General features: G+C 36.9%; 1 protein-coding gene and 1 long non-coding RNA gene across 5 annotated transcripts in view; one reads left to right on the top strand and one right to left on the bottom strand.

The window, feature by feature from the left end:
* Window positions 1-2386: 2386 nt before the first annotated feature.
* TAB3 (TGF-beta activated kinase 1 (MAP3K7) binding protein 3) overlaps window positions 2387-22637 on the bottom strand; it is a 101235-nt gene continuing 80984 nt past the window's right edge. For 2 of the 4 annotated variants that reach the window (XM_019941891.3, XM_019941887.3), the window contains 4 exons: window positions 20820-20913; window positions 17318-17401; window positions 8394-8495; window positions 2387-6080 (listed from right to left, as the gene is read on the bottom strand). In XM_019941891.3, coding sequence (XP_019797450.1) covers window positions 5932-6080; window positions 8394-8495; window positions 17318-17401; window positions 20820-20913 — 429 coding nt within the window. In that variant the 3' untranslated portion in view covers window positions 2387-5931. Of the gene's footprint in view, window positions 6081-8393; window positions 8496-17317; window positions 17402-20819; window positions 20914-22637 lie in introns of those variants that run through there. The other 2 variants (XM_073799425.1, XR_002177684.3) reach the window with 2 other exon arrangements.
* Window positions 5402-21746, top strand: LOC109550976 (uncharacterized). Its single transcript, XR_002177685.2, has 3 exons — window positions 5402-5505; window positions 8483-9533; window positions 21551-21746. It is a non-coding gene; the product is annotated as an uncharacterized lncRNA (long non-coding RNA).

The following is a 22637-nucleotide window of genomic DNA, read 5'->3' as shown; positions in this document are numbered from 1 at the left end:
CCCACCCGACTTCCCTGTTGGCACAGTGGTTGTTAGTCCGCCTGCCGATGCGGGGGACGCAGGTTCATGCCCCGGTCCGGGAGGATCCCACATGCCGTGGAGCGGCTGGGCCCGTGAGCCATGGCCACTGAGCCTGTGCGTCCGGAGCCTGTGCTCCGCAACGCGAGAGGCCACGGCAGTGAGAGGCCTGCGTACCGCAAAAAAAAAAAAAAAGCACACCCACCACTTTTCCAAAGGGCAGGACAAGTGAGATGATTTCACAGCTCTAAGAGTATGGAACTGGCGAACCAAAAATCTCACCCACATATTATATACCCTATTAAAACCTCTGAAACCTCCGCCACGAAACACCACCTGGATAGTGTCCTAGAAAAAGGCCTGTAGGCCAAAGTCAAGTCAGGAAGTCTCTGGAGGAATTGGGGTAGGAGACAAACCACACCCAGCACACTTCCGTGGGGGAAACTGAGCGGTCAGTACCTGAAGAGAAATCATTATATGGGTAGTGGGATTACAGACAGATGATGCAGTTCTCTCCGATGCCTAATTAACAAAATGAGCAGCACAAGGAATCACTATTGTGGTAACCAGATTTGAAGTAATCTTCTATTTCAAAAACAGATTGTTTAAAAGGGACAACACAGGATGTGAGAAGTGATGAGAAAGGAAAGAAGACAGTAAAAAAATACTTCACATACTATTTTTAGTTATCTTTGATGTTCTATGTGTTACTTTACACTAAGATGTGGTGGAGGGTAACCAAGTACCTGATGAAGTAAAGTTTCCTTGTAACTTCTGAGAGGGAAGGAGGGAAAGTATATATGCAGATTAAAGATGTAAGAAACATAACAATCAATGTCAAGTATTCTATTTAGACCCTAATTTAGACATGCTTATAAAAAAACCCTGTGAGACCAGTTGGGAAACTTAACACTGGATATTTGATATTATCTTATAAGGTGTGATAGATGGTGCTTTTTAATAAACTTAAAAGTTTATTTACAGATGAGTTGCTGGGATGTCTGGGGATTTGTTTCAAAATAATGGTGGGGGTGGTGGATGAGAATATAGATGAAATAAGTCTGCTTATATCTGGATAATTTTGGAAGCCGGGTAATGAGTGGGGGATTACAGGATTCTTCTGTACTTCTGTATGTTTGCAAATTTTCTTATATTTAAATAATGTAGTGGGAGTGATTTTGACTTTAAATATGCCTAATCACTGAAAATACTATCTACCATACTTCATCTGCAGTATTTTCTGTGCACAAGTTGGGAAGGGTGACTACAGACCCTAGCAAGAGGAAGGTGATTATATCCCTTTGAAAACCTAACTACAGATGACATAAAGATATAAGAAAATCACTCATTCTTTGGTAAGTGATATATATTAAAGTGGAATGAAAAATGTAAATTTTTAACATATCCCACTTTTTTTAACATCTTTATTGGAGTATAATTGCTTTACAATATTGTGTTAGTTTCTGCTGTATAACAGAGTGAATCAGCTCTATGTATACATATATCCCCATATCTCCTCCCTGTTGCGTCTCCCTCCCACCCCCCCTATCCCACCCCTCTAGGTGGTCACAAAGCACCGAGCTGATCTCCCTGTGCTATGCGGCTGCTTCCCACTAGCTATTTTACATTTGGTAGTGTATATATCCCACTTTTATATAAAATTTGCTTATTTATACTTTCACCCAATTTTTAAGTTAGAGTAATGTACTAATACTTAATAACCCACATCTAACATTACTACATGTTCTAATAGAAGAATAGAAAAGATTAGATTTCTAAGACAGCATATTTCAGTCCAGAAATATATGAGTATTGGAACTAGGACTGGTTTGATATTGTAAATCATTTCTAATTACACAGAAAGGATGCAGAATGTAGTGTTTGCTTTTAGTTTATTAATTTATTTCTCAGGGATCTGACTTTCCAAATATGTTCTGTTTGGAGATACGATGCATGCATAGCCTTTAAAAATGCCTTTGTACAATTTCGCCTCAAAATAATTAAATTCACAACATACACAGAAATCTAAGACATGGTATTTACAAGATTTAATAAATTCTTGCTGTTTTAGGGAAGAAATTGAGCAAATCTTTTACAGTGGGGAAACATGGACAACTGGGTGTCATTATAAACAAGAGATCTGAATTGTTCAGTGTCAAAGCCACGTTTCATGGCTTTAGAAATTAAAATTGAGTCGTCATTCTATTAATCTCTGAATGCTCAAGCCATGCAGAATCTACTTGTATTAAATATTTGGGGATGCAAATAACAGGAAAAAATATGCACGTCTGGTGAATGAAATCATCATCAGAATTACCTTTTACAATAAGAAAATACTGTTAATAATTCTTTCAAAAAGATACAGTAGTGGTGCAACAGACAGTGCCAAATTTATTTTGATTTTAAAGTAACATTACATTTGTCATTTTTCTCTACGGATATACAGACACACACTGTAACGACTCGTTCAAAGTCTGAACAGTGATTACAATATTAAAATATAAATCAATTTAAACTATAAGGGGACATCTTCACATTCCAGGGTACATCACTGATATTTTCAAAGGACAGTTTTTCTATGCCTTATATTCTTGCTTTTTGTTTATACTGTCAAAAACATTACAATTACCTTTTAAAATACTATATAAAATCGAGTTGCCACAGAAAGTTGGAATATGAACCCCCTAGATAACTGGGACAAAGCAATGTCAAAACTGAAGGAAACATTGATCTCTTTTATAATAAGTACTAAAATTGAGACCAGCTCCTTAAAAATTATTAAACTGCTCATCACACTCCCATTTTTTCAGGGAAATAAACAAATTAGCAACACTTTCCCCACCATCATTAATCTGCTCTAAAACTACCTTTTCTACCACGCACTTCTTATTTTAAATTGCGCGCCTCTGTACTCCCTCAAACAAGGTCATTATTGGAAACATTTTACAATGCTTAGAAAGTTTCTGACTCATCTTTTACCACTTTAAACTTTTAAGAACTACCTCAAAATGTAAGGGGCAATGTACTTTAACAAAATGACAAAGGTGCTTTCTACAAACCCAGTTTACAAAACAGTGAAATAATGTAAAATGTACAGTCAGCTCTCTGTGTTCCCAGATACATCAAACTGGTTGTATTTTAAGAAAAAACCTTTTTTTTTTTTTTTTTTACTAGAAACAAGAAGTGCACCAACTGATCCTAAAAGCATAGGCACCTCAGCAGCCAGATCCTTTTGAAAAGGCATCTTGAAAGTTGACTGAATTCTTGTTCAAACTTGTCATAGGCAAGAAGTAGTCTATATATGGGACACAGTTAAATATATCAAATTTATCAGTGTCAAATAATTTTGCTTATTTTAAAAACTGAATACAGCCTATGTTGGCGTATGAAACTTGTGCACAACCAGAAATGAACATATACAAAACTTCCTTAAAAATCAATCGCTGATGTCTCAAACCCCACCCTCTACACCTATCAAATAGACTGATTGCTCATATTTCCTGGCAGGTGAAAACAATGATTTACTAGATCTATCACCAAAGGACTGGAACCATGCATCTACTGTATGATGATAACAGTTCAGTAATCTGGATGTATGTTCATGCAATAGTTTTAAAGTCATCTACATGGTTTTAATAAAGCATCAAACGGTTTTCATACATGCTACTTTCATTCTCAACTGACAACTGCCAAGTTAATTGCTGCCACTTCAGCATTATCACTAAGAATACTGGGTAAACCTTTAGCTAGAACATCAAGCAATATATGTATTTTTCCCCTAAATTGTTACTTAATACCAAGTGGGGTTGACCATCACTAAAGAGATGTGAAACCATACAAAGGCAAAAGCATGGGCATATTACAGGACAGTAGGACTGATAGACTTATTGGAGACTGACAGACACCAGTGTTACTACAAAAGCCTTTAAAGAGTGAATGCTGTTTTCAGGTCAATGCTTTTAAGCCCATCTGCTTTCTCACCTTTATTTTCACAGTTTTACCACAGTTGTTATATGAGAGATGTTTTATCAGTGTAAGTACATAGCCACGCTGACTTTGTGAGACAAGTAGATATTCTTCAGGACATTTTCCACATATGAAAAAATGTTTTCAAAGCAGGTACAGTGTGAAATTGTGATTTTGATGATAAGCTATGATAAGTTATTATGCCTTTGGTTTCATTATGCTATTAAGTGCAGCTTGTTTTTCCAGGTCTGCCAGAGATTACTGCTAAATTAGCACAGTGACAGCGTGAAGCTTGTGTGTGTGTGTGTGTGTGTGATAGAGAGAGGGAGAGAGAGGAGAGAAGGGGGACGGCTGGTATGGGAGAGTATATATACTCCTCAGGTTATATATAACCTGAGGTAAAATCCTTTAGGATTAGGAAACCTACCAGTTTCATTGCTGTTTATATTTACCCAAATAGGGGGAAGATTCCAAAATCCAATTCTGAGCTTGGAAGAAAAGTCAACAATGGTAAAGACCTTAATTCAGTGTCCTGTTAATAATTTTCTAGTGGTGCACTTTAGTAAGTCAAATGATTTTATGTCTTCAGTTATTTATACCCTAAAGTTCTAGTTTCATAAATAAAGAGTGCTTTAGTATCACCTGAACTGTCTGAACAAACTCAGTATCATCTCTGAATACAGTATTGTTACATTTTAAAAGTTCTTAGTTTCAAAGTCTGTTGTATTCACCTTTCTCTCAGTCGTTATTTCTTGACTAGCCTTCTCTTCCTCCCCAAATAACGCAGCGTGCAACTTTATGATATTGGCCAACTATAATGTTCCTCACACTATTTTGTTAACATATGTGCAAATATATCTTTATTGAACAACTAATATTAATTTTTTTCAGCTAAATTAGGATTATGGCACAAAGTATTATCTGTGCTGTAAACATCATGGACTCATCACAAATTGGAAGGAGGGGGAAAAAGGCTCTAGGGACTGCACACATTTCTTATAGAACCACAGCTGAGCTCAAGATTCCAAGTGGATTTTGGAATGGATTTACATTCAGCATACGTTCACTGTGCTATTGGTGAAGCGCAGTTTTACGAGAAGGTCATTCATAAAATCATAATTTGTAAGGACTTGGTTATTTTAAAAACCAGTGGCCTAATAAAAGCATGCAGTAACTTAAAAAATATATCTATTATGCGGCATAATTAGGTCTTAGTTACCAGTGTTGGTATAGCTTGATGAATCACTGTACAAGCAAAAGGGATCTTATTGCCTCTGATTGTACTTTCGAACAAAGGGCACGATATGCCTAATTCCTGACTGCTACAAATCGCATTTTAAAACATTTTGTTTGTGTGTTTGAAATTACCCCTGAAAAAAGCAGCAATTACAAATACCCTTGTTATTTTGCCCCCCCAGGAAAACATCCTCTGGTTGCTTCTCCCTGTCCGTCCTTCTCTTCAGTAGGAAGCAACAGGAAGAAGCCTGGGGAGCCTGGGTTTTCCAGAGAGCTTGTGACCAGGTAAGTCTGCTCTGGCAATTCACAGTTTGTCTGCATAAACTGTAACATGTCACATCATGAATCAAAGTTCTAGTTTATAAAATAAGGGTAACTTATTTTATAAGTAACTTTAACAGCAGTAACTTTAACAATTGGGGTTGCACAGAAGAGCTCTTGACTTCTCTGTGTACATTCTTTCAGGAGTGAATCCTTTCCCCATTTCAAGTATCCCTTTCGATCTGTAACTCTGCAATGAGTTAAGAAAGGGGGAAAAAAACCCTCCCCATTTTTTCTTCATTGAGCACAAGCGGCTGCATTGTCACCCCCCCCCCCCACCATGTTATATGAAATGAAAAGGCTGGGCAGATGAACAGATTCCCCAGGTTTCCTTTTTTTCTAATGGGCGCTCAAAGCTTCACTCTCAACCTAGTGCAGACTCTTGGGAATTCAAGTGTACCGTGGCATCTCACACTGCTCACAGCGATTTAGTGCGGGGTGGTTCAGAAAGGTGCAGCTATCACAATTCCATGGAGCCCCTTCATAGTCTTCATCTCGGGGTTGTGTCCGAGGACTCTGTTTGGAGCTACTTGGATGCTCTGAGAGAAGGTAGGAATAAAAGAGAGAAAACAGAAAACAGAGTGAATTTTTTTCTAAGTATCATCGAAACGGAAATTCAAAATTACCCCCCAAAAGCAAGGAAAGTGGTATTGTGAAATGACAAAGCCAGCAGTATACATAGCTACTAGAAATGCAGAACTAAATAGTAAGTTTATGATATATTTTCTACTTTGTTCTCAACAATTTACTTTTTTCCTACAAGTAGATAGAAGTCCAGTACAGACTACCTTCCAAGTTAATTAATCATCTCTCGATAGTGGATAGTTATGCTATATTCCAGCCAAGTGAAAACAATGAGAAATGTTATATAGCATGTTAAATTAGTTCTGAAGTTTTCCCTCACAACTTCGGCCCGCCCATGACTCCACCCCCCCGTAGTACTAGTCATACTATTTCAAACATCGATTAAATGTGTGCCTTCTTCCATGAGACTTTCAGCTCCACAATATGCATGTTTTTAATCATAATGACTTATAAGTGGTGTGACAGTTCATAAAAAACATTCTATCATAGGGTGGATGGGTATGTCGATCCTTTGATAAATTCCAAATAGCTGTCCCTGTTTTACAAATTCAGGTTTTTCCAGGACCAGAGGTGTAGCTCCAGGAACAATCCAATCCAAAGCCCACAATCCTTCACCATTCCCCAATCCCAAAAACCTCCCCTATTTATCTTAAGAGGCTTGTAGTAGTGGGGGGTGGGGTGGATCTGGCCTTAAGGAACAAAGTCCACCTAGGAGAAGCTTGCATTTCTCCTCCTATGCCTTTGAGATGCCAAAGGTCTAGCCGGTCTACTCCAGGAATGCTTATCTAGGCCATTTTCAAAATGCAGACTTCAAAGGTAACTAACTCTCATCAACAAGAAAAAAATAAAGGGGGGCTAGGTAACAACATGGAACTTGGCTTGTCATACAGACCATAGAGTCAATTTGACTAGAAGTCAAATAAGATGTTACTATTCCTGTTACAAAATTTGTCAGCCAGAAAATAAGTTGATATGATGAAACTTTAAAGGTAAATGAGATGAGAGTTTTTAGGTGAACTCTTGAGGAATAATGTTTTAGGACTGCCTACACAGAACAGTTTCTCCAGATTTTTGGTAACTTTTGAAACTGCTAAATTAAGCAATGGGAATTCACTGAATATTCGGATCATTTCCAAATAAGATACGAGAACATTAACTGCTAAACAAGTCTGTTTGCGTTCACTGGACATGTCTTGGGACCCACTAAAGAAAGAAATTAATTAGGTTATTAAAGAAAGAAAGTAGGTTATAGGATATGTTCATAGTTTGTCATACCAGCATTTCCTGACTGGCAAACAGTTCATAATTACTTCTTAGATTTTGCTAGAAACCAAGGCTTTACGGTTACGAATTCTAATTAAAATATGTAAGTACTAAAAACTCGTAAGGAAAAACATCTTTGTATGCAAGGAAAAAGAAGGGGCATAAGGAATGAAAATGTGTTTTGTTAAGAGAACAGAAAGTAATTTGTCATAAAGCTGGTTATTTCTAAACGGGAAAGAAAATAAGGGAGAAATTAATACGAATATAGAAAGTTGTAGAAGGTTTGTGAGAAAGGAATTCTATGGGTGGTCAGGACTAAGATTAAATTTGAGCGTGTAGCTGATTCGCTTTGTTATGAAGCAGAAACTAACACACCATTGTAAAGCAGTTATGCTCCAATAAAGATGTTAAACAAAATAAAATAAAAAGTACACTAAGAGGAAATCTTAACAGAAAAAATGTAATACTTTAATGTTAAAGGGAAAGTGGTGCAAAACCTGAACTTGTTACCTCTGTTAAGAGTACAAAGTTTTCTTATAATATTAATCTGCTTTTGATAAGATATTGTAAAGTCCAAAACTTTCAAGTTGAAGTTGTTTTTTATTTATTTACTTGGCCTTGTTTCCTAGATACTATTATTTTTAGAGGACTCTGTCCCATGTGGTGGCCACTAGAAATGCAGCCACTCTGAACTGAGGTGTGCTCTAAGTGTAAAAGGAAGATTTAGTATGAAAGAATGTAAAATAAAATACCTCACTAATTTTATATTGATCTCATAGTGAAATGTTATTTCACTTTTCTCTTTTACTTTGGCTAATAGAAAATTTTAAATTATGTGCGTGGCTTCAACTGTTATTTCTATTAGACAGCACAGCCTTAGAAACTCAGTAGAGAGTAATTTCTTAAGGGAAAAAAAAAGGTTGGCCTTTACTTATGAGAACTCTACATGGGTTAACACGTGTGTTTGGACATTTTGCACAAACTCCAGACACACAAGTACAAACCATCTGCAGCTGCTGCCTGGGTGTCATGGATGTCCTCCTGTACTCTGGAGGTCACGCTAATTCTTCGGGCTTTCCTCTCAACTGTGCAGGTGTCTGATGAGTCTGCATGAGAAGAAGCAAAGCCAGGAAGAAGGGATCAAGCTGTGCATTAGAAGAGCGGACAGGCTCACAAGGACCTTTCGCAGAACACACACAGTTGAGTAATTTACTCTTTTACCTCATGCTACCTTTAGTTCTCCCATGAAGGTAAGTCCCATATTTAATACTGCTCTTACAACCTATCCAGAGCAGTGGATAAGGTGGTATCCACTTTTTCCATCCTCTCTAATTACTTGGAATAAATGACTTATTTCACCAGTTTCCCACTTTCTAGTGAGTTAGGGGTGCAAACTCAGTATAATTAAATGTCAATATGAACACAAAATTCGGGAGATGATACTTTAGCAATTCCCTGATTAAGCAGTAGTTACTAGAAAATTATGGGTTTAAAGTACACCACCCATATAAGGCTAACCCAAGAACACATTGCATTAATGGTAACAGTAAACCATAGTAGCAGTACTTGAAAAATCAGAACCAACTCAAAGTAATACTATATACTGATAATACATACTCCCCAGTCTTTCATAAATTCCAGTTACCTGTGTGTGCAAAAGCCTAGCAGACACTTCACAACATGGACTGCAGGCACACCAATTACCAATTTCTTGCGAGAATACTGTTTCTATTAATGTATAGGCAGTTAGTTAGTGAGTAGCGTTTTGTATTAAGTAAAAACAAAAAATGGCAGACTTCATATGATTTACCCTTAAGAACCGAAGAAAGATCTTACATTTTGTAATCAGTTTGGAGCCCATAAGCAGCCCTCTAGTACAACCTACCTTTGGAAATCAGTGCTCCACAATCTTAAACACTGTTATCAGAGTAAAACAAAAGCAGAGTGAACATCTTAGGCTCCAGAGACTAGACTAAGGTAAAGTTCTACTTCTTAGAACTGTTAACCACTTTTATAGCATCACATACCTCCTTCTCGCTGACTCTTACAACAACCCTGTACAGAAGCACCGCTCTGGATCTGAACAAGGTCAGGTGGCCAAGACAACCAGGACCAGCGCTCAAGTTAAGTTGTACCACACCAAGGTCAGTGCTCTCGCCACTATGAGTTACCAATGTCAAGGTTGGGGGTGGGGGGACAACTTTCTGAATCAGCTGAGGCAGCTTATCACACACACACTTGCGTTGCTTAACTACAAAGTCTGGTCCAAAAAGATTTCTCAGTCTCCCTTTCTGTCTTTCCTTCTTTCTCTAATTATCACACTTATTATTCAGATAAACATCTATATTCCACTTGGATATTCTAGGTCTTCTGCATTTCCATATGAATTTTAATTTCTACCAAAAAAAGAAAAAAACAGTAAATCTGGTATTGCACCAATCTGAAAAGAATAGCTACCTTAATAAAACTGATTTAATAACAGACATGGTTTATTTAGGTCTTCTTTAATTTCCTTTGGCAGTGTTTTATAATATTCAATGTACATATCTGGTGAAACTTATTAGTGTCATTTAAGTGTCATTTTTTGGATGGTATTGTAATTATCCTTTTATTTCCACTTTCCAATTGTTGGCTAATATATATAAATATGGTTTTTGGATCCTGACCTTATATCCCAAAACCTTGTTAAATTCACTTATTAGTTCTAATTTTTGGTATCCTTAGATTTTCTTTGCAAATAATCATGTCATCTGCTGAATTTTATCAGATGGTTTTCAGTATCTAATGAAATGATCATATGCTTTTTCTCCTTTACTTTCTTAATATTGCATTCCTGAGGCTAAACCCAATTTGGTCATGATGTATTATCTATCTTTTGTTCTATTGGGAATACTTTATTAAGTTTATGTTATGAGGGTTATTGATCTGTAACTTTGTTTTCTTTTGGGGAGGTAGGTAATGGCTATCAGGTTTTAGAATCATGGTCCTGCTGGCTACATAAAGAAAATCGGAAGCATTCCTTCCTCTTATTTTCTCAGAGTTTGTATGATTGGCATTATCTCTTCCTTAAATATTTGATAGAATTCACCCACTGGTGCAACCATCTGGGTCTAAAGATTTCCTTCTGGGAAAACTTTTAATAATGGATTCAATTTCTTTAATTACATATATAACTAGTTATAGTTCCCTTTTCATCTTGTTCTCAGTATTTTTCAAGATGTGTCCATTTCATCTACAGTGTCGAGTTTACTGGCATAAAGATGTTCACTGCATTCCCTTATTTTAACAGGTAGCCTCATCTTTCATTGCTGATTTTGGTAATCTGTTCTTCGAGATCAGTCAACCTGAGAGTTTACTGACTTTGTTTATCCTTCAAAGAAGTTTTGGCTTATTTTGGCTTTGATGCCTTTCTCTGTCGTTTGTATTTTCTGTCTCATTGATGTTTCTTGTATTTTCTTTCTTTTCACTTCCTTTGTTCTATATTCTTAGGGTAGAATTTTATGTCATTGACATTAGATTCTCCTTGTCTTATGTGAGCACTGAAGGCTATAAATTTCCTTCTAAGCACTACTTTAACTGTCGTAAAGAATTTGGCCTTGCTCAAAGAAAGCTCTAGCTTTGGCCCCAGCTCCTGGCAGATAACCTCTAAAATCCTGAAATTTCACAAGAGACAGGAGTGTCCTTGTTAATTATGGTGGGCCCTTCAGACCATAGAGTTTATGCTAATAAGGTGGCTCACAGTGGACATATCCCTTAAACAGGGTGATTCCTCCCACAGCCCTTGAATCAATTAACCGGATTACCACTAGGCAATGCTTCCTTAGTAGATACAAATCTGGTACTTGGTAGTCATCCACTAAGATTCTTTGTACCATTTTTAGACAGCAGTAGGCTATTTTAAATGCAGAGCAGTCAAAACATCCACAGTATTGGCTTGGCCTAACAATTCATTCAGGTTTTTCTGTAACATCTTACAGAAAAGCCTGAACGAACTGGCCAACCCAATAGTATTAAACAATAAAAAGAACATGTACTGCATTGCCACCTATAAATGAAATCCTTAAAACACTCTGTACTGAGTGTTGAACACAAAGCTGTTTAGGTTAGGTAACAGTATTTTGTGTAGAATTAAAATTCTCTGATTAATCAGTTTGATGTGATTTTAAAACGTTACCCCTGTAGGTAACTTTTGTAAGTAAGGCCTTCTCCAATACTGTATGTCCTCATGATCAACCTACCTTGAGTTCTTTAAACCAAAGAGGATTAAGATATGAAATGCATACTTGACCGCAGGCTTGAGAAGTATAAGAATGATTTTTTAAGAAAGATACTGCAATGCTAGTTATACATTTGGTACATAAAACTCAAAGGAAAAGATTTAATACCACACAGAAATGATTTAATAACTATGCAAAAGTGATTCCTCAAATCTTGGTCATGTAGGATTTCCTTTGTCCTAGTCCCAATCTAAGTGTTATGCCCGCCTGTTGAGTACACAAGGATTCTTTTGTGGCCTGTCAATTAAATAATCGTAGATCTACTGCAGATCAAACTTCCCATTCTAAAATAAAACCTTTAAAATTCCCATTACACTGTAAGAATTATCTTTTAGGACTATAGTTTTAATAATGCTGAGTAAATTTAAACTATATTATATACAGTTTCCATTTATTTTGGGGGAAGGGAGACAACAGAGCAGAGTAGAAGAACTTGAGCTCACCTGCTCTCACCAAGCCACCAAAATCACAACAAAATGCTGAACAACAATCAACAAAAAACACTGGAACCTACCGAAAAAGATATTCTACGTCCAAAGGCAAAGAAGAAGCCACAAAGAGATGGTAGGAGGGGCACTTTCCCCATATAATCAAATCCCATACCCACCAGGTGGGAGACCCACAAACTGAAAATTAATTATATGGCAGAGGTTCTCCCAAAGGATGAGGGAATGTAAACTGGCATAGCCACTGTGGAAAACAGTAAGGAGATTTCTCAAAAAACTAAAAATAGAGCTACCATACAATCCAGCAGTCCCACTCCTGGGCATAATATATCTGGAGAAAACCATACTTCAAAAAGATACATGTACCCCAATGTTCACTGCAGCACTATTTGCAATAGCCAGGACATGGAAGCAACCTAAATGTCCATCGACAGAGGAACTGGATAAAGACGATGTGGCACCTGTATACAATGGAATATTAATTACTCAGCCATTGAAAAGAATGAAACAATGCCATTTGCAGCAACATGGATGGACCTAGAGATGATCATACTAAGCAAAGTAAGTCTGAGAAAGACAAATATCATATGATATCACTTATATGTGGATTCTCAAAAAAGGGTACAAGTTCACTTATCTACAAAATAGAGAGTTATAGATAGACGTAGAAAACAAACTTGGGGGTAAGGAGGGGAGGGATAAATTGGGAGATTGACACAGACAGACACACTACTGTATATAAAATAGATAACTAATAAGGACCTACTATATACAGCAGAGGGAACTCTACTCAATATTCTGTAATGGCCTATATGGGACAGAATCTAAAAACGAGTGGATATATGTATGTATAACTGATTCACTTTGCTATACATCTGAAACTAACACAACATTGTAAATCAACCATACTCCAATAAAAGTTAACAAAAACAAAACTCATGGGGATCAGAAACCAAAAATCTACAACAGATACACAAAAGAGAAAAAGCAATCCAAACACAACACTAAAGATAGTCATCAAATCACAAGAGAACAAAAGAGGAAAAGACGTGCAAAAACAAATCCAAAACAATTAGGAAAATGGCAACAAGCACATACATATCAATAATTACCTTAAACGTAAAAGGACTGAATGCTCCAACAAGGAGACACAGACTGGCTGAACGGAAACAAAAACAAGACCCCTGTATGTGCTGTCTCCAAGAGACCCAATTCAGTTCTAGGAACACAGACTGAAAGTGACAGGATGGGAAAAGGTATTCCATGCAAATGGAAGTCAAAAGAGACCCAGAGTAGCAATTCTCATATCAGACACAAGAGACAAAGAAGGACACTACATAATGATCAAAGGACCAATCCAAGAAGAAGATATCACAATTGTAAATATCTATGCACCCAACATAGGAGCACCTTAATAAGGCAAATGCTAACACAGCCTTCAAGGGAGAAATTAACAGTAACACATTCATAGTGGCAGACTTCAACACCCCACTACATCAATGGACAGATCATCCACACAGAAAATCAATGAGAAAACACAGGCCTTAAGATGACACATTAGACCAGATGCACTTAATTGGTATTTATAGAGCATTCCATCCAAAAGCAGCAGAATACACATTCTTCTCAAGTGCACATGGAACATTCTCCAGGCATGCTGAGCACAAACTGAGCCTCAGTAAATTTAAGAAAATTGAAATGATATCAGCATCTTTTCAAACCACAACACTATGAGATTAGAAATCAACTACAAGAAAAAAAGTGCAAAAAACAAACACATGGAGGCTAAACAGCATGGTACTAACCAACCAATGGATCACCGAAGAAATCACAAAATGCTTACGGACAAATAAAAAAAAAGCACAAAGATCTAAAACATATGGACACAGCAAAAGCAGTTCTAAGAGGGAAGTTTATAGCAATATCATCTTACTTCAGGAAACAAGAAAAATCTCAAATAAACAACCTAACCTCACACCTAAAGTAACTTGGAAGAGAACAAACAAAACCTAAAATTAGTAGAGAAAGAAATGAGACAAAGAAAAAATAGAGAAGATCAATGAAACTGAAAGCCGGTTCTTGGAAAAGGTAAGCAAAATTGATAAACCTTTAGCCAGACTCATCAAGATAAATAAAACTAGAAATGAAAAAGGAGAAGTTACAACAGACACCGCAGAAACACAAAGCATCCTAAGAGACTACTACAAGCAACTCTATGCCCAAAAAATGGACATCCTAGAAGAAATGGACAAATTCTTAGAAACGTACAATCTCCTAAGACTGAAGAAATAGAAAATATGAAGAGACCGATCACAAGCACTGAAATTGAAAGTGTGATTAAAAATCTTCCAACAAACAGAAGCCCAGGACCAGAGGGCTTCACAGGCGAGTTCTATCAAACATTTAGAGCAGAGCTAACACCCATCCTTCTCAAACTCTTGCAAAAGATAGCAGAGGGAGGAACACTCCCAAACTCAATCTACGAGGCCACCATCACCCTGGTACCAAAACCAGAGAAAGATGTCACAAAGAAAGAAAACTGCAGGCCAATATCACTGATGAACATCGATGCAAAAATCCTCAACAAAATACTAGCAAACAGAATCCAACAGCACATTAAAAGGATCATACACCATGATCAACTGGGATTTATCCTAGGGATGCAAGGATTCTTCAAGATCTACAAATCAATCGGTGTGATACATACATTAACATACTGAAGAATAAACCACATGATCATCGCAATAGATGCGAAAAAAGCTTTTGACAAAATTCAACACCCATGTATGATAAAAACTCTCCAGAAAGTGGGCATAGAGGAAACCTGCCTCAACATCACAAAGGCCATATATGACAGACCCACAGCAAACATCATTCTCAATGGTGAAAACCTGAAAGCATTTCCTCTAAGATCAGGCACAAGACAAGGATGTCCACTCTAGCCACTTTTTTGGAAGTCCTAGCCACAGCAATCAGAGAAGAAAAAGAAACAAAAGGAATCCAAATTGGAAAAGAACAAGTAAAACTGTCACTGTTTACATCATACTATACATGGAAAATCCTAAAGATGCCAGAAAACTATTAAGAGCTCATCAATGAATTTGGTGAAGTTGCAGGGTACAAAATTAATACACAGAAATCTGTTGCATTACTATACATGAACAATGAAAGATCAGAAAGAGAAATTAAGGAAACAATCTCATTTACCATTGCATCAAAAAGAAGAAAATACCTAGGAATAAACCTACCGAAGGAGGTCAAAGACCTATACTCTGAAAACCATAGGGCACTAATGAATGAAATCGGAGATGACACAGAAAGATGGAAAGACAGACTGTGTTCGGATTTGAAGATTCAATACTGTTATAAATGACCACACTACCCAAGGCAATCTACAGATTCCATGCAGTCCCTATCAAATTACCAATGACACTTTCCACAGAACTAGAACAACAAATTTTGAAATTTGTATGCAGACACAAAAGACCCTGAATAACCAAAGCAATCCTGAGAAAGAAAAACGGAGCTGGAGGAATCAAAGCTACAGTAATCAAGACAGTCTGGTACTGGCACAAAAACCGAAATATAGATCAGAATAGAAAGCCCAGAGAAACTCACACACCTATGGTTACCTAATCTATGACAAAGGAGACAAGAATATACAGTGGAGGAAAGACAGTCTCTTCAGTAAGTGGTGCTGGGAAACCCGGACAGCTACATGTAGAAGAATGAAATTAGAACATTCTCTAACACCATACAGAAAAAGAAACTCAAAACAGATCAAAGACCTAAATCTAAGACCAGATACTATAAAACTCTTAGAAGAAAAACATAGGCAAAACACTCTTTGACATAAATCACAGCGATCTGTTTTTGGATCCACCTCCCAGAGTAATGAAAATAGAAACAAACAAAAAAACCCCCAGTGGAATCGAATTCAACTTAAAAGCATTTGCACAGCAAAGGAAACCATCAACAAAACAAAAGTCAACCCCCAGAATGGGAGAAAATATTTGCAAATGATGCGATCGACAAGGGATTAGTCTTCAAAATATACAAACAGCTCATGCAGCTCGATATCAAAATACAAACAACCCAATCATAAAATGGGCAGAAGACCTAAACAGACATTTCTCCAAAGAAGACATACAGATGGCCAAGAGGCACAGGAAAAGATGCTCGACATCACTGATTATTAGAGAAATGCAAGTCAAAACTACAATGAGATATCACCTCACACCAGTCAGAATGGCTACCATCAAAAAATCTAGAAACAATAAATGCTGGAGAGGATGCGGAGAAAAGGGAACCCTCCTACACTGTTGGTGGAAATGTCAAGTGGTACAACCACTGTGGAGAACAGTATGAGGTTCCTTTAAAAACTAAAAACAGAACTACCATATGTTCCAGCAATCCCACTCCTGGGCATACATCTGGAGAAAACCATACTTTGAAAACGTACCTGCACCCCAATGTTCATCGCAGCACTGTTTACAATAGGCAAGACATGGAAGCAACATAAATGCCCATCGACAGAGGAATGGATAAAGAAGGTATGGAAGATGTGGCGCGCGCGCACACACACACACACACACACACACACACACACAGGAATATTACTCAGCCATAAAAGTCTTAAAAAATGATATAAATGAACTTCTTTACAAAATAGAAACAGACTCACAGACTTCAAAAACAAACTTACAGTTACTAAAGGAGAAAGATGGTGGGGGAGGAATAAATTAGGAGCTTGGGATTAACATATACACAACTATATATAAAACAGATACTCAACAAGGACCTACTTATAGCACAGGGAACTCTAGTCCGTAATAGAGTTCTGTAATAACCTACATGGGAAAAGAATCTGAAAAAAGAATGGGTATATGTACAACAGAACCAAATTCACTGTACACCTGAAACTAACGTAACAGTGTAAATCAACTATACAAAATAACAATTTTTTTCAAGTTATTTTTTACAAAATAAATTGTATATCGTATTTTAGTTACCTTTGACCTCTAGGAGTTATTTAGTACTTTTTAGAAATTAAGGTTTTGGGGACATTTCATTATTGCCACAGTAACATCAATAGGGTAACTTTTAAAATGCTATCTCTAATGGAAATTTCTTCAGCTTTTTAGGTGAACTGCCAAGGAATTTTCATATTCATTTCTATGACGTCTGTGACATTTCCCTACTTACCTTTTTTAGGTGGCTTGGGTGGTACAACTGGACCAGGTTCTATGTTGTCATAAAAATTATTCATAGCTTTTGGATCAAAGTTACCTATAAAGAAAATAAAATCAGCAAGCATTTAGGACTTTTTCTCCTGTTATTTGAAATTTTTGTTGAGGAAAATATGGAAATAAACATGTAAAAAGGGGAACTGTTTTTCCAGGGTTTCAAAAATCATTATACTATCCTACCCTTCTCCCACTGAAACTGTTTTACCGTTTTGAGAAAATACTCAAGCAAACTACCACTTCAGTGTCTTTCTACAATGTATCACCTAAAGGAACATTTTTCTAACTATAAAGCTCATCTCTTTACACAGGATTAAGTATGTGGCGCACATAGGGAGGTAAATGAAGAAGAGAAATGAAAGGATGACAACTGTTTTCTCTGTTTGTTTTGATTTTAATGAACAAAACCATGAGAAAGCTCACGTTTATGTCTTTCATATTAACCTTAAAATTTTATCCATTATAAATTCAAGTATGGAAGAAGCTACACATAAATTTACCAAGATTAATCAAGTTGTTATGATAGCAGCAGCTCAGGGATTCCTATCTTCAAGAAAAGGAGAATCTTAAATGTTCCCTACAGACTTATCAATAATAAAAGATGATATGCTGCCAATTTCAGAATAACAGATAGAACAATCTCACCTCTCTCAAAATGTTCACTCCCTGATACAGTGTCTGTTTCAGCCCCTTCTCCTGACATGACAACGGCAAGGTCAGTTTTGATCCAATGCCAACTTTGGGTCCTACCTTCACATCTGTGAACCCATCATCACAATCTGCCAGTTCTGCATAATTCCAGTTAAGCTTTGAAACTGTATACATGTTTATTTACAGAGGATGATATGTGGTACTGATAGTTCAAATATATTGGATCTCTTGATTTCTAGACCTAATTTTCTCCCCCAACAAAAGTTTTCCTCACCAAAACCAACAATGAAGCTGCTTTTCATCAACTCGCGCACTGATTTGTATCTAATCTAAATGCCCTGCCCCCCAAAATGTCTAGATTCCTTCTCTGGCTTAAAAATTTAGGCTGAAAACTCAGTATAAAATTTTTCCACAGGATGGAGGAGTACAATTTAGTATAAAATGGATATATTTGGACCCCTTATGAAGGGAGATTTAGAACTGCTTAAGCACCAAAAAAGAGCTCTTTGTTGCCCAACAGACACCAAAAACACAGCTCTGCGTTTATAAAACCTCAGTAACAGTTTTCCTTGCAGGTACTGTACACAAATGCTTTTAATCCATTTAGATATGCTATTTTTAAATAAGTTTCTGAAAATAATTCCTGTGATGGCTCATGAAAGCCACAATGCTATTTCATTTATTAACTAGATCTTTCTATGCTTTAAGATGCTGCATAAGTATTTCTTCAATTACTTAAGTTACAGCTGATGATCTAATTTCTAGGTCCCATAAGGCTTACTAAAAATATCCCAACCAAATGTTTCAGTGTTTCTTGTTTAGCTTCAAAGAACACATTAAGCAAAAAAATTGATGCAACCTTCTAATATAGTAGCAATAGTTTGTCTAACCCCCACGCAGTAGTTCTTTCATTGCTTAAAGCTACTAGGCTGTAGAGTCCCCTAGGCTTCTGAAATTAACTTCAAGGGTACCCAACCAGATTGCTCAACTTTCACATGGAAATGTGCTTCTGTCTATTGTTCAGAGAGTTCCGTATCTTTTTGGTTCCCCTGCTTCTACTGTATAATCTTGCCTTAAAATGGCAACGGGGTACTTTAAAATACAGTAGAAGCTCTCTTAGCTGCCATAATTAAGAATAGTTAAGTGGTGGTGGGGGAGGGGTGGCTGACTAAAACGGAATTCTTAAGAAAAATTACACGCCAACTTTATTATTTATTTTTGGCTGCACTGGGTCGGTTGCTGCGTGCAGGCTTTTTTCTAGTTGCGGTGAGCGGGGGCTACTCTTCTTTGCAGTGTGTGGGCTTCTCATTGTGGTGGCTTCTCTTGTTGCAGAGCATGGGCTCTAGGCGCGGGCCTCAGTAGTTGTGGCTCGCAGGCTCTAGAGCGCAGGCTCAGTAGTTGTGGTGCACGGGCTTAGTTGCTCCGTGGCATGTTGGATCTTCCCGGACCAGGGCTCGAACCCGTGTCCCCTGCATTGGCAGGCGGATTCTTATCCACTGTGCCACCAGGGAAGCCCAGGCCCACTTTAATGTAACAAAACATATAAACATAGCAATATTTTAATGTTGGACCAAGACCTTTTCTTTATGTATCTGTTGACCAGACTTCTTATATTGTCTTTCTTAAATTAACTACACCCATCATGATGATCTAAAGTGGGGGTGGGCAAACTTTTCCTGTAAAGGGCCAGATAATAAAAGTTTTAGGCTTTGTGGACCTGTAATACAGTTGTAAGCCCTCAACTGCTGTTGAAACACAAAAGAAGCCCCAGACAATATGCAGACAAATGGGTCTGGCTATGTTCCACTAAAACTATTTACAGAAACAGAGAGCAGGCTAGTTGGCTGCACCCTGATCTATAATTCCCTGTTTTGATTTTAGAATGGAGCAAAAAAGATACTTTAAGAACATTTGAGAATAGAATCCTCTGATTTTCCTCTGTAATCATTTTCAGTTGTTTACACCCATATCTAATTCACAGTCCCTATATATTTCTTTTTTAAGTGTTTGCCTTTGAGTCTTTAAAAAGCAGTTGCCTATGGCTTTTATAGAAAGAGCAGCTTCTCCTGCATTCATGTCAGTTTTGAAAACATTATGCCAGTTACAATACTTCTGTAATTTAAACGGGTTTAAAAACAGGCACAACTGACTCTTGGTAAGCAGACAATTCAGCTGATGCGAGCAATAGTACAGAGACGTGCCAGAATGCAGCCTCTCCTGGCTGTGTATTTTACAGAGGAAAATGAAGAATATCTCTAACCTGGCAAGTAGGGTAAATCAAAGTCAATTAAGCGAGCTTCTACTGTAGTATACTTCTATAAGACAGCCAAAAAAAAACCCCCAAAACAAAATATCTAAGATAGAGTTGAATGTTTTCATGTAACAGATAACATAAAAAACCGCATATGGAACTTATTTTTAAAGTGAGAAATCTGATGTTCTGATTTGGGATCCCTATTTTTACAGATAACTTAGATGACTTATCACATAATATAAATCTACTACGTTTTAGAATTAAACCCCAGCAATTTATAAAATATTCACAGTAAATGACTAAAAGAGGATAAATACAGAGTAACAACATAGAACAGTCTAAATGGTAAGAACTTAATGATGAAGTTGCCAAAGTAATACTATTTTTTGATCACCCAAATCTGATCTATGACCATGGAGTGAGGGATCTCTACCAGGACTGTGATCTTTTAAGAGAGTTTTTATCCATTGTATCTGTAAAACCAAAATGATTGCTATTTAAGCAGCTTAAAACACCACACTATTACTTATGGTTTACCAAATAATCAAGTCTATACCTCTAGATTGAAGGAGGTCAACTTCTTTCAGTGTACAGTCAACATTTATCTGGAGTTGTCTGTTCATGCTTCTCAATCTTGTCATTTCCTCAGGCTAGTAAGAAAGGACCCAAAATAGCAATTGTGGGAAAGTCATTATCAAGCCCAACATTTAAGAACTGCTATTCACGTTAATCGTTCTGATTGGTTATTACCAAGAAAATGGCCCTAATCCGTGAGAGGACATGTTTAAGAAGTCCTGTATGTTTTTCAAGGAATAAAGTGGTGACATCAATATGGCCACATATAAACAAAATCTGCATATAATGTGGCGGGGCTGTAATACTACACTATGTTCTCTCATACAAATACTACCATATTTTAATCACAAAGCATTGAGAGTATTTTACGTCTACGTTTTCATGGTAAGGGAAACTAAGAATCAACCTTTTAAACAAGCAACGTCCACGATTTTAGTCTCGTCAAGGCTGGTAAAAATTACCACAGTACTAATTTTAATTAATGCTTATTAATTGTCAGGCACTATGTTCACCAGAATTCTCTCATTCTTTCCTCAAAACAATCTTCCCAGGTAAGTACTGATATCACCCCCAATTTATACATGAGAAAGCTGAGGCACAAAGAAGTTATATCATTTTCCCAAGGTTATAAGAAACATAATTGATAAAGCCAGGATTTATATAGAGGTCTTCCGTATAAACTTATATAGAAATCTTTGTCTTTTTTTCTAGATCAAAGGAAGCTATTAATCTAGTACATGAAAATTTCAGAAACAAATGGATTCCATTCTTCCTCCAACTCTGTTTCCTTCTGCCTTGACCTTTCCAGCCCAGCCTACTCCCTAGGTCTTTCAGGGGCATACATGAGACTCTGAAATGTGAAGAGAGCCCTATTTTTCAGTTAAATAAAGCTTTTTGGAAGCTGCTACTTCCCTCGAGATTCTGAATTTCCTTACTATTTACATATATGTACAGTAAAAAATAAGAGTTTAGACTCCAGAGGCATGGGTACTGAATCCTTCAGCACAGCACAGCTATTAACCCAGTTACTCAGGTGCTTTCAACTACATGAAGTAAAAGATAAATATCTGCTATGATAGGAAGACAATACTGTTAAAAACATGTAGTTTTGCTAAAAACTAAATACAAAAGAAAAATAAGCAAAATGGGTTATCTTAATTACCAATAATGCAAAATATTATGCTGTTAGGACATATTATCAGAATAACTGGGAATGCCCATTACATTAGCAGGTGTCAAAAGTTTTACATGATTTAACAGGCAGAATATAATAAGAGCTACAATCCCTTAGAATGCTAGGGGAACAAAAAAGTCATTGAGAAATATTTATTAGGGACTGCTTTCCTTTTCTCCTTCCTAGGGGCAAACCATGTGATGTTAACATGCAAAATGCTTACACCTTGTAATTAAATATTAAAAGTTTAAAACATATCTGAGCATTTATATTAAAGATAAAGCACTTGGTCAAGGGTTTCAAAGAGTGATGCTGTCTTCCTAGGAATATGTGAAAGAACCTATTCTTTTCTTTGTAGAATCACTGGGAAAGTACCTAAAGGAGCAAATCCTTCCTATGTATTTGCAGGGGGAAGGGAATGTTTCAGCCGCAGCAGTCCTGAATAGTGAAGCTCTGTAACTAAGTATGGAAATATTATAATATACTTTATACTCAAGAGGCTACTATACATGGGCTTATAATAACAAAAAAGCTCTCGTCACCACGCTCATTTCCAAAGACAGTAGAACCACTGGAACTTGCTAAAACTAAGAGTTTATCTGTAAGATTCCTATATCTATCTTC

Source organism: Tursiops truncatus, chromosome X (assembly GCF_011762595.2).
Source record: "Tursiops truncatus isolate mTurTru1 chromosome X, mTurTru1.mat.Y, whole genome shotgun sequence".
Classification (NCBI taxonomy): domain Eukaryota; kingdom Metazoa; phylum Chordata; class Mammalia; order Artiodactyla; family Delphinidae; genus Tursiops; species Tursiops truncatus.
Note: the sequence above shows the minus strand (reverse complement) of the source record. Positions and strands in the feature narration are given on the sequence as shown.